Raw genomic sequence first — 13,151 nt, forward strand, 5'->3', positions numbered from 1 at the left:
TCTATATCTGGTGAAAATTTTGTCAAAATCTGTTGAGTAGTTTTAACGTAATTATGTCCACAGACATAGAGAAATAGATGAATAGATAAGAAAAACCAAATCTGGATCTAGAATCCAGATCAGCTCCAAAAGTTAATGGAGTTGCCCATGGCCTAAGATTTATCTGTGGTGGAAATTTCATCAAAATCTGTCAATTTGTTGTGATGTAATTTTTAAGATTATGAAAAACAAAGATCTGGATCTGGATCATCTCCAAAATTTAATGGGGTCGTCCATGACACAAGGTCTATCTGCGGTGAAAATTTCATCAAAATCCGTTGAACAGTTTTGACGTAATCCTGTTCACAGACACAACGGCAAATCTTGTCCACAGACAGACAAATAAATAAACGGACTCAAAAATGTAACCTCCTTAGCTTAGGTAATGAGACAAATAGTTACTGATATTATTTTTCTTTTTATGTACATAAAATATAAGTAGGCTCTTCCGAGGGGTATTCCAAATTTGTTCCAGGTTATCAGTTTTCTCCAGTTTCTTTCAGGAGGTATCACTAGTTAGTTATTTATTGACCATGATTATTACATTTTTATAGTTGCATTTCAAGTGAAATGCTACTTCAGGTGGAGAGAAGAAGGCTAATTATGGATGTGAGTCGTGTCTATTATGTTTGGTTGGTGTGAATGTTGGGAATGGCAGGATTTTTCTGGTGGGGGTTTGGGCTCAGGTGCAGTGCTGTGACTGGATGAGCGCTCTGTCAAGCCAATTAACCTGTCCTGTTGCTGAATAGACCGGCCATCTATGTGGGAGATGAGTCTTGTTTCCATTGCACTATTGCCGAAGATTTGATTGTCTCAGCTGTGTGTTTATTGGGTAAATTGCTCACAGGACTTTGTACAACGTTATAGGCATAACTGTGTACACTTAGTATTGAGAACATAATACTACATGCCACATTACTAAGTATAGCACAGAAATGGTGCTCTTTTGCAATCAGTTACCCCATTTACTCTTTGGTTATTCAAAATGTACCAAACAATATGAAAATGGACAAACTCATTGAATTTGATCGGGGGTCAAACATTTCTTCCCATCACCTAAGGAAACTCGATGGAACATCCGAGGAAGGTGAATGATTGCCAAACTTACAGGTACCGAAACTAAATGGCAACCATTTAATCCCAAAAGTTTTGAAAAATTGTATATGTACTTAATATTGGCCATTTAGTTTCAATTTTGTAAACTGTACAGTATTCACTAATAAAAAATCTAAACATGAAAAGGACAAAAGTATGTAGACTGAACTTCCTCCAAGGGACTACATTCCCCCCCAAAAAAAAAAGATGCAATATACAATACTGAAAGAGAAAACCTTCTTTCCATTATTATCAACAAGAAATTTAAACACATAAACGCAGCCCCCGACTAAAGTTAAGTGGAAAATAATGTCATTAAACAAAGAAACTGATACAAATATTGAACATGAAGAGAAAATCTCCAGCATAAAATTCAATTGATTAAATTCTTGGTTGTTATAAAACCTATGCAGTGGCAAGGTAACCAGAGGCTATAAACTATTATGAGAAAATATAATAACTCTAATCAGGTAAGGGAAGAAAACATAACTGAATTATCCTAATACTCAAGTGATTTAAAAGATAAAAAAAATATACTATGGTTAACCTTTAAATCCCATTATAAGGATAAATTCCTAGACTTTATCAAAGACATTGAATTGCTCAGGCATTGTAAAAATTATGAGGACATAGGTCGGGGCTGGTGTGGGGTCATTGTAAATTATGGAAACTATTCAGGGGCTACTCATTTGGGTTGAGGCTCCTAAACTGGCAATCCGTGGAGGAAAGGGTTCGTAGAGAATGTTTTCTACTGTTATATGTAGAAAGCTTTCTCTATGTAGATATAAGCAGTGACCTAGAGGTAGGCATGAAAATAACTGATTTTATTATTACTGTATTGTAGAATTTGTCTTTTGTTTGACATATAAATGGAATTATCTTAAGTAGAGACTTGGCATAGAATTTTTATTTTTTTAGATATTTCTAGTGACATACCTCCCTACCTGATATTGCAATAATTATTAGTGACAGAAAGTAATGGACTAAGCCTGCTGTGATGGTTCCTTACCTTTAAAGCCATTCATATCAGACTACTTCACCTCCAGTCAGTGAAATATTTCACTTTATCATTTGTCTACCCTGTGTAAGAATATGTTTAATTTTTTGGTGTGTTCTGTGGAATGGTGTTTTAACCTTTTAAATTTTTTCTAGGCAATATATTCTAGTTGTAAGCAAAGGAATACATTGTAACTGTTGTAATACTTCATAAAGTTATGTCCATTTCTTTCACAGCATTTTTCTGTATATCACGAAGTTGGCCAGAAGTTTGCTCGAGACTTTCCCAAGAGTTTAGTTCATGTAGAAAACATTATGAAAGAAAGCAATGTCATGAAAAGAGACACTTGTAAAGAACCTTCTGATAATGGAAGAACCATTGAACAAACAGGTGGATGTGAACATAGTGCCAAGAGTAACCCAAAAACGGAAGTGAGTAACATATCAATGAAAACAAATCCTGAAAAAGTACAAAGAATGCACACTGGGATTAAGAAATCCGGCAGCCTAAGTATACCCCTGCCTAGAATAAACATTTTACAGAATTTTGGCCTGGCAAAGTCAAAACTAATTAAAAGCCAAGACAATGATTCAGAGAAGAAAAACATTCTCCTTGGCTATGGAAAAGCTAAGAGTAACATTACAAATAGAAGCTGTCATGAATTTACTCCAGTTGGCATAAGGCCAAAGGATGCTGCAAATATGAAGCCAGTGAAATTTGACCCTTATATTAAGGTGAAAGATACTTTGACATGGGAAGCTGTCCAGTTCATGAGAGGTGTTATGGATGAATGTACTCATCTTGGCAACTTTAGTGTTCCAGTCGACCCTTCGTTGATTATTATTGTTGCTGCTAAAAAAGACGGGTAAATATTTTATACTAATATATCTATAGTTTTATTGTAATTTTTTCAATATCAAACTTACCCGATGATCATATAGCTGCATCCCTGCTGCCCGACAGAAAAAACCTACGGGCGGAATACGCCAGCGATCGCTATACAGGTGGGGGTGTACATCAACAGCGCCATCTGTCAAGTAGGTACTCAAGTACTCGATGTCAACAAAGAACCAATTTTCCCTCTGTCGTGCCACAGGCAAGACCTACTAAATACGCCGTCCCTAACTGGATTTGTTTTCACAACGATTTGGTGAAGTACACTATTCCAGTTTTGAGCTTTCGCTATGCAGGGGTTTTATCTTCATTTCAAAACTTGAACTCGTTTTGGATAGATTTAATTATGGTGACGAAGAGAGTATGGACTCTCTTTCACTTTTAAATGGCCGACCCTTCCCTTAGACGGAAGTGTTGGTGACGAAGAGAGTATGGACTCTCTTTCACTTTTAAATGGCCGACCCTTCCCTTAAACGGAAGTGTGTTTAGGTTTTTGATAATTTTGCTTAACAAGTTATAGATCTATTTATTTTATATCTCTCCGCCCTTATAGGCCTCTTCGATTAACTTTCCATTTATTATAAACTTATAAAAATTAATTTTTATGTTTGTTTATTTGCGACCTTTCCTAATAGTAGGCGGTCCTTACTTGGAACCGAAGTTAATTAACATTGAGCCCGTCATATCGTATTTACCTTTTAAGAATTTATACTTTTTTAATTTTAATGTTTTTGAAAGAATTTCTTTGATAGTCTCGTACTGTTTTTAAAGATGAACTAACGTTTAGTTTAGTCTCCGCAGTTGTTGACGTTCAGAACGTTCAACATGCGCTCTATCGTTACGATAGAGAGAGAGTATTTCACGGTTTCACGTTGCAGTAAGAGTAAACCGATTCTAGCGTTTCGTTCATTCTTTCTTAGCTTAAATGGTTTAAATTCTAATAAAGGAACTTTTTATTTGGGAAACCTTTCAGTTTTTTCCTTTAGCAAATAATATGTTTTAACGATATATAATTGGGCTCTTCTCTCAGGTTCTAAGTCAAGAGAGAAGAGAGAGAGAGATAGAGACGGAGGGAGAGAGAGGAGAATAAACGTTTCGTTCAAGCGGGTAACGTTGTTCTCGTTTTTTACTCTTCTCCCTAGTCGCTGTAGGGGAAGAAGGTAAAACGTTTCTAGAGTTTTATTCTTGTTCCCAGGCTTTATGCGGTGAGAGATTTTAAACGTAGTTTATTTGATCTAGTGTTTAGTCTCTTTTCCAGCCACTGAATTCTTTATCTTTAATTATGTTTTTCTGTTGCATTGTAAAACTGTTTTCGCAATTACTACCTTTTAATGAAGGATAGGATTGCGTGTTTCAGGTAGAAATCATTTAAAGTTTCGATTTCAGTGAAATAAGTGCAAACAGAAAATCAAAAGTGATGAAGTGATATGCGCAAAGTGTTACAGTGTTGCGTTCGAGGGTTCGTCTGTTCGTGCCAGTTGTTCACCTAGTCCGGGACCGCTTACAAGCTCCCAAGCCCAGGGGAGAAGTAATGTCGAACGACTTATGGGTTCCACAGGCCTTGATCGACGAACAGACGTTTCCCTCGGTGGTTTCGGGTGTATCTACACATGTTGCCGACGTGATCGCCCCACCCACACAAAGACGAGAGAGCCCATTTATTCCTCGTCTGCGGAAGAGGTTTCTCGCAGAAACCATGGACCAAATCTTGCAGCTTTTAAGTGCAAGTCGGTCCCTTCCGCGCAAGTCCAACGGCGTAGGTGTAGCCACTGGGTCAGTTCGGACTCGCTGCAGTCATCCGACGACTGCACACCTCCCAAGAGAGGCAAGGTGGTACCGCAACAGGCAGTAACTCCGTCTGTTGCCGCACCAGCTGTTTTAGACCCTCAGTCACAACGGACAGTAGCTCCGTTTGTTGCCTTCTTTGTAGACCCTTGTGGTCCATGCTGCAGACTATGCAGTCTCAGCTTGCTTCCTTCATGCAGGAGTATCGTTCTGAGAAGGTTGACACTGCACCTGTTAACCTACAACCTGCCACGGTTGTGCGCTCAGCAGATACTGCGGCTGCCTGCTCCCACACTCCACCTGTGAGAGCTCCACCACTGATGCGCAGTCGACCCTGCCAGACGCATGTTCATGCTGCACCCTCCGTTGACATGCGTGAGCTACTGCATCAGCAGTGGGAAGGTGCTGTCAAGCTGCCGTGTTTTGACGCAATGTGGCATGCTCCGCAACCCACGGCAGTCCCTCCCACGCACCAGCACTCCGCTTTTGTTGTTGCCAGCTCCCACACTCCGACTGCGGAGAAGGTTGACGATGCACCCGTTGGCCTACAGCCTGCCACGGTTGTGCGCCCAGCATGGCTGCCTGCTCCCACACTCTTGTTGTGAGAGCTCCTCCACCCTTGCGCAGTCGACCCTGCCAGACACATGCTGACTCCCACAGACACACCAAGCACTCCGTTGCCGTGCGTGAGCTACCACAAGCTGCCGTGTTTTGACACGGTGTGTCAGCCTCCGCAACACACTGTGGTTACCGCCACTCGCCCGCAGCAGACTAGTCAGTCAGGAGTTGAGGCTTCCCCACCAGTGCTGTATGTCCTCACGCACCTGTTGTGGTTGACAGTTCAGTTTTTGACAGTTCACAGACTGTCAAGCTGTTACATAACGTTGCCTTCTGGTCTGCTGCTTATGCACCAGTGAAACCCTCACTGAGATAACCTAGCTTTTCTCGGACATGGTTCCTGTAGATGAGAAAGTGCTATTCTCCCTCCTTCTGATATTCCCTTGAGGACTCTGTCATTTGGAGAGGAGCCTTAAGCTGCTTAGCCTCCTATGTACTTTAATTAAAGCATAACATGCTTCCAGGGATGGTAAATGGTTCCGCTTCAGTCGCTAACCCCGTCTGTTGCCACACCTGCTCCCATAGACCTTGGGCTTTGTTGCAAGACATGCAGTCCTAGCTTAGTCCTTGATAGAGGATTTTTTACGGAGAAGAACCTTCTAGCCAACAACCTTCCTACCGGTTGGTTGTACGCCCTGTTGACGCTGAGGTATCCTACTCACGTCCGCCAGTTGAGATGGTTCCTCCACCGGTGCGACCCAGTGTGGGTTGCCAGTCGCACGTTGACGTTAAGCGACTCTCGGAGGTGGTTGTGAACGTTCAGTGTGTCACTAGGAAGACGTTCAACAACCAGCAGAGGTGACTTGTTGTGACGCAGTGCGGCAACCTCAGCAACCCGATAGGGGTTGTCTGCACAACCCAGACAGTCTAGACATTTTCGGGTTGTCGCTGTACTTCCTCGTGTCCCCATGGTTGACAGTTCACAGACTGTGCAGCAGTACCGTGATCTTGTGTCCGGCTCCGTCACGCATCCACCAGTGCGACCGGATTCAGCGAGTCAGACGTTGCCCACTCCGTTGCCGTTTCCTCATCAGTTTCGGATGAGGAACCCTCTGATGAGGACATGGCTGAACAAGACGATCAACCCCCAGCCCTGCTATCCATCCAGAAGATGCTGAAGAAGGAACACGGCCCTGTCAGGCTGTGGATGAGTCTGGTTAGGACACTGTCATCCGTAGTTCAATTGGTGTCACTTGGAAGACTACACCTCCGTCCTCTTCGGTGTCATCTAGCTCTTCACTGGAAAAGGACAAGACGCTAGAAGCGGTCTCGATCCCAGTTTCCGGAAGATAAGTCTGGTCTGACTTGATGAAAGGACTTTATCAACCTTTGAAAGGGTCTTCCCCTGACTGTTCAGACTCCCAACCATGTTCTCTTCTCAGACGCATCGGACGTAGGCTGGGGTGCGACCTTAGGCGGTAGGGAATGCTCGGGATTATGGAACTCGAGTCAAAGGACAATGCATTTCAACTGCAAGAAGCTTCTGGCATTACGTCTGACCTGGTAAAGCTTCAGGTCTCTCCTTCAAGGCTAGTAGTGGAGGTGAACACGGTCAACTCCCTGCTTTGATGTACATCTCCTAGCAAGGAGGGACCTACTCTCTGACATGGTACGAGTTCGCAAGTGACCTCCTCTCCTGTTCAACAGGTCTAGACTTTTCACTAGTAACGAGTTTCATTCAAGGCAACTTGAATGTCTTAGCAGATTGTCTCAGTAGGAAGGGACAATAATTCCAACATATTGGACCCTCCACAAGGATGTATGCAAGAGACTTTGGGTCACCTGGGGCCAGCCAACCATAGATCTCTTCGCAACCTCGATGTCCAAGAGGCTCTCAATACTTTGCTCACCTATCCGGACCCAGCAGTAGTTCTTATAGATGCCTCTCTACTAGATTGCTCTCATCTAAATCTATATGCATTCCCTCCGTTCTAGATTGTCAACAAGGTACTGCAGAAGTTCGCCTCTCACGAAGGGACAAAGTTGACGCTAGTTACTTCCCTCTGGCCCGCGAGAGAATAACTTACCGAGGTACTTCGATGGCTAGTAGACGTTCCCAGAACTCTTCCCCTAAGGGTGGACCTGCTACGTCTGCCACGCGTAAAGAAGGTACTCCAAGGCCTCCACGCTCTTCGTCTCACTGCCTTCAGAGTATCGAAAGACTCTCGAGAACTAGAGGTTTTTCGAAGGAGGCAACCAGAGCGATTGCTAGAGCAAGGAGAACATCCACCCTTAGAGTCTACCAATCGAAGTGGGAAATCTTCCGAACTGGTGCAAGTCAGTATCCGTATCCTCGACCAGTACCTCTGTAACTCAAATAGCTGACTTCCTCTTATATCTGAGGAAAGAGCGATCTCTTTCAGCTCCCACTATCAAGGGTTACAGAAGCATGTTGGCATCAGTCTTCTGTCACAGAGGCTTAGATCTTTCCAACAATAAAGATCTACAGGACCTCCTTAAGTCTTTTGAGACCACGAAGGAGTGTCGTTTGGTTACACCTGGTTGGAATTTAGACGTGGTTCTAAGATTCCTTATGTCAGACAGGTTCGAACCACTTCAATCAGCCTCCCTGAAAGATCTCACCTTTAAGACTCTTTTTCCTGATATGCTTAACCACAGCTAAAAGAGTCAGTGAGATTCATGCCTTCAGCAAGAACATCGGATTCTCATCCGAAACGGCTACATGTTCTACATCTTGGTTTTCTAGCCAAACACGAGCTGCCTTCTCGGCCTTGACCAATATCGTTCGATATTCCAAACTTATCGTATGGTTGGAAATGAACTAGAAAGAGTATTATGTCCTGTAAGAGCTCTTAAGTTCTATTTTAAAACCTTTACGAGGCCCGTCTGAATCTTTATGGTGTTCAGTTAAGAATCCATCTTTGCCTATGTCAGAGAATTCTTTATCCTATTTTTATCAGACTGTTAATACGAGAAGCTCATTCCCTTCTGAATGAGGAAGACCAAGCTTGGCTGAAGGTAAGGACACACGAAGTTAGAACTGTCACAACTTCCGTGGCCTTTAAACAAAATAGATCTCTGCAAAATATATTCGACGCAACCTATTGGAAAAGCAAATCAGTGTTCTCGTCTTTTATCTTAAGAATGTCCAGTCTCTTTACGAGAACTGCTACACTCTGGGACCATTCGTAGCAACGAGTGCAGTAGTGGTGGGGGCTCCACCACTACAATTTCCTAATTCCAGAACCTTTTTAATCTTTCTCTTGAAATATTTTTGGGTTGTCCGGAAGGCTAAGAAGCCTTTCGCATCCTACTTGATTTGGCGGGTGGTCAAAATCATTTCTTGAGAAGCGCCTAGATTAGAGGTTTTGATGAGGACCTTTAGTATGGGTTGCAACCCTTCATACTTCAGCTCCTAGGAGTCGCTCAGCATCCTATGAGGATCGCGAGGCTCAGTAAGGAAGACGTACTTAAAAAGGCAGAGTAATTGTTCAAGTCGTCTTCCTTACCAGGTACTTATTTATTTTATGCTTGTTATTTTGAATAACTGCTAAAATGAAATACGGAATACTTAGCTCATAATGTCAACTTGTAATGCTGGTCTCTACCCACCCCCCTGGGTGTGAATCAGCTATATGATCATCGGGTAAGTTTGATATTGAAAAATGTTATTTTCCTTAGTAAAATAAATTTTTGAATATACTTACCCGATGATCATAAATTAAAGGACCCACCCTTCCTCCCCAATAGAGAACCAGTGGGACAGAGGAGAAAATTGGTTCTTTGTTGACATCGAGTACTTGAGTACCTACTTGACAGATGGCGCTGTTGATGTACACCCCCACCTGTATAGCGATCGCTGGCGTATTCCGCCCGTAGGTTTTTTTCTGTCGGTCAGCAGGGATGCAGCTATATGATCATCGGGTAAGTATATTCAAAAATTTATTTTACTAAGGAAAATAACATATTTCATCGCTTGTTATTTAGATTGCAATGTAGAAGCCTTCTTTTAGCTATATTAAGCTACTCAAGTTACTGGGAATCACAAAAAAATTATGTGCTTGGCAGGTTAAATGAACTACACATCATAGACAGATTTACCTTGCTTAATTCTCGTCCTTTTTGACATTTACTTAGCTTCCTCTCATCTGAATATTTCATGTACTTCCTCCCTCTTTATGAATTTCTGAGTACTGTATGTAATTGGCTTAATTTTCTAGGGTGGAATAGATATTAAAACTTACTAACTCTTGCTTTCCCCCTTTACTGTATTTTGGAAAAATTTTCCTGTGAACATAGTACAGTCTTTGTTATGACATCATGTATCATAAGCCAAGTATATTGCATCATACCATCCACCTCCTCCACTGAAATATAATGAAGTATTTTATTCTACTTATTTGCAGTCAACTCAGTCTTCTTCTTTAAGCTTAACTCAGTACCGTACTTTCTCTTTCGCTTTTTACTCGACAATCATTTCACGTCTGAGTATTGGTCCTTTGAAGTATTTTGTGGGAACAGAGGATCGTATGGTAACTAAAAGCATTGTTTCTATGCGTATACAAACCTTTCATCATTTAAACAGGGAGATGTTTTTAATACGAACTGGAATGGTCACTGAAATCATTAATGAGGTAGTTAACAACAGGTGGTGAGCTCGGGCTAGTAGCCGGGAAAAATTGAGACATCGTAACCGGTTTATGCCCAAACTGGCTGTAGACCCAGACTCTCTCTGCACCTCCTGTATTGGGCAAGATTGTTCACAATCATCTCTTTGTGGTGAGTGAAGATCCTGTCCTATTCAGTGGCAAGCATATGCTTTTGAAAGGGAAAAAGAAAGCTAAGCCTTCTCCAGGGTCTGTCTTAGCAAGTCTTTTGCTTCTTCCATTTCCTCATTAAATGCTTCTGCTACCACCATTCTTGCAGTTGCATCAATGGCTCAGTTCTGGGTGAATATGTGTCTGGAGCAAGGAGCCCTTTGTGGGCTTTTCAGGTTTATAGTGACGTATAGGGTTCCCCCAGTGTTTGCTGGCCCCCTCTACTCCTGTTGGGTATGAGGGTATTTGGGATTTGTCTGCCCGTAAGACGCCAGACCTTGGACTGATGCTGACAAAAGCAGAAATTCCCGGGTCAGAGTGTTCCTGTGTGGAAGTTCTTTCATCCCTTAGTGCAACGATCTAGGGAAAGGGACCTTAGTGCCACCTGCAGGAAGAACTTTAGTCATTGATTGGTACTACAGTGGCCCTCAAAGCTTGAGGCCATTCTTGGAGCTTCTCAGAATAGATCTGGCTAGTTTTCCCTGAATTAAGTTGACAATCAGATATATGGATCTGAGAACTCTCAAATCCAGCTGGTCAAACAAGGTCATGCCTCTCCACTCTCGAGACAGAGAAAGTTCTATGCACCAGAGCATGGTGTGTCATCTCTGCAAGTTGACCTGTCAGTGTGGAAGATACATCCTATTCAACCTTTGAATTGGTGCCTCAGTGTCCATTGAATTGTTTGCCATGGCCTCCCTCCAAGTTGTTTATTGGCTCGACCAGTGGTCAGGAGCAGTGACATACTTTTCCACTTATCAACCCTGGAGTCTTTGGAGATGCTTAAGAGTCTTGTGCTGTCTAGTGGGAAGTCACTGTCCTTCTTGACATATCAGGCAGCAAACCAGTGGGTCATCTTGGGTTTGAAGAGAAGGATTGCTTTGGTCTCCTTATTCTCAAATAAGTTAGCCCTTAGGTAACTCTGTCGCTTTGTAACTCTTTGGTGCTAACAACAACATCTCTCCTTCTGAGGAGTCACATGTTGGCGGCATTGGAAAAGTGGAGGACTCCATGATCCAGTGAGCAGACTCCTTCAAGGGGCCTTGCCCTTTGAAGGGAACTGCAATCAAACTATAGTGTTTGGCCTTGCCTGCGAGATCGGGTGCAAGGAAGGGCTTCTGGTCCATTCCTAGACCACGATTGTGACTGGCCATAACTCCCAGAAAAGTTCTTGTGCATGCAGTCCTTTATGCTACCCAACCTAATTCTAATAGGAAGGGCAGAAGCAGGAAGAAAGTATGGAAAGGGGATGCCTGTCTTGTTACTGGGCAGTCTGGTAGAGATATGGGGCCGAGTTTCTTTTGGGACAGTTACTTTTTACTCCTTAAGAATCATCGGCCCCCTTTATCTCAAGTAACGATAGAGTTCTCACGTAATCATCCAACATCGCCGAAAGTCTTGTCCTTGCAGACAGAGGTAGAAAGGATGTTGGAGAAGAACACACCCAAAGTTGTTTGAGACGAGTCTCCAGTCTTCTACGGTTGGCTCTTTTTGGTAGAGAAGTCAATTGGAGACTGGAGACCAGTCATAAAGCTCCCTCCACTGAACAAGTTTGTTTTTCAAACAAAGTACAGAATGGAAACAGTTTGGTCTAAGCTGTGTTACATCAGCAACTTCATGCTTTCAGTGGACGTGAATGACTCGTACTTTTAAGTACCCGTGCATCAGTCCTCTCGAAAGTATCTCCACTCCTCTATAGTACGGTTTACCCGTTCAAGACTGGTTTTTGAACTGTGTACTGCTCTTCAAATGCTCAGTTATGTGTTCTCCTTTGTAGCAGATGGCCCCACTTGTAAGGGATATGTCTGCTGATGTATCTCGACGATTAGTTGACCCTGGCCATGTAAGAAGTTGAATCTCATAGCCAAGTAAAGGCGGAAATACTTGGGCATGCTTATAGACATGGCAGCAGCAAAAGTCTTTCCATCAGACAATCTTATCAGCAAGCTTAAGGAGGTAGCACATCTTATTCTGTTCAGGACAGAAATCACACTGGCAGAGTCTTGGCCATTCTCTCTCTCTCTCTCTCTCTCTCTCTCTCTCTCTCTCTCTCTCTCTCTCTCTCTCTCTCTCTCTCTCTCTCTCTCTCTCTCTCTCAGAATGTGATATTGGATTGTTTTTTTATTTAGTTATGTATGCTTGAATAATTTTCTATTAAAATATTTGTTATTTCAAGGAAGGAAAATAAGGATATTAGAATTTATATAGAAATATTAGTAAATTCATTATTTGTTAACGAAAAAATTTACGTACTGTACAGTATTTTATAAAAAAAAATATTTGAGAAATTTTCATCATGTGATGATATGAAAATTGTTCAAATATAATTATCTCAGGTTTTTGTGCCATGTGCTATAAGATTAGCGTTGAGCACTTAAAGCAAACATCTGACCATATATGACCTCTTCCTCGTAAATCACTCAAAGCTGTCAAAGGCTGAGAACCTTTTTTCCGCATCTGACGACGTCATGGGTAATAAAAAGAAATTGTGCGGGACAGAAAATTATGCTGGCAAATATTTTTGTTCTTATCTTATGCTATGTTGAAAGAGATTTAGTTTAATGAGAAAATGGTTTTCGGGTCAAACAATTGATAGACTTCTTGATATAGCTAGACCTAAGGTTCTCCCATTTAAGGTATCATCAACGCCTCCATGGAAATTACCAGAGGTATCTTTTTTTAAATATTTTATTGGAGTTAAAAAGAATATGACTGGCTTAGAAGCCAGGTCTCTTTTTATGGAACATGTTGCAGAACATAAGGAATCAACTTTTATATAAACTGATGGCTCTAAATCTGATGCTGGCATTGGATTTGGAGTACATAGTAATGCTTTTAATTGTAGAGGTGCACTTCCTTTAATGGCCGAACTGTACGGCATACTAACCGCTGTTGAAAAATAGTGTTGGAAGAGGGGGTTAATTTTATCATTTTTAGTGCTGCAA

The 13,151-nt window shown here is 42.0% G+C and overlaps 1 protein-coding gene across 2 annotated transcripts in view; it reads left to right on the top strand.

The window, feature by feature from the left end:
* The window catches only part of LOC137650133 (protein ABHD18), a 131,265-nt gene that overhangs the window by 92,661 nt on the left and 25,453 nt on the right, over positions 1 to 13,151 (top strand). For both annotated transcript variants that reach the window (XM_068383278.1, XM_068383279.1), the window contains exon 8: positions 2,368 to 2,996. In XM_068383278.1, the coding sequence (XP_068239379.1) occupies positions 2,368 to 2,996 (629 nt within the window). The remainder of the gene's footprint in view (positions 1 to 2,367; positions 2,997 to 13,151) is intronic.

This window comes from Palaemon carinicauda, chromosome 11 (assembly GCF_036898095.1).
Source record: "Palaemon carinicauda isolate YSFRI2023 chromosome 11, ASM3689809v2, whole genome shotgun sequence".
In the NCBI taxonomy this organism is placed as follows: Eukaryota; Metazoa; Arthropoda; class Malacostraca; order Decapoda; family Palaemonidae; genus Palaemon; species Palaemon carinicauda.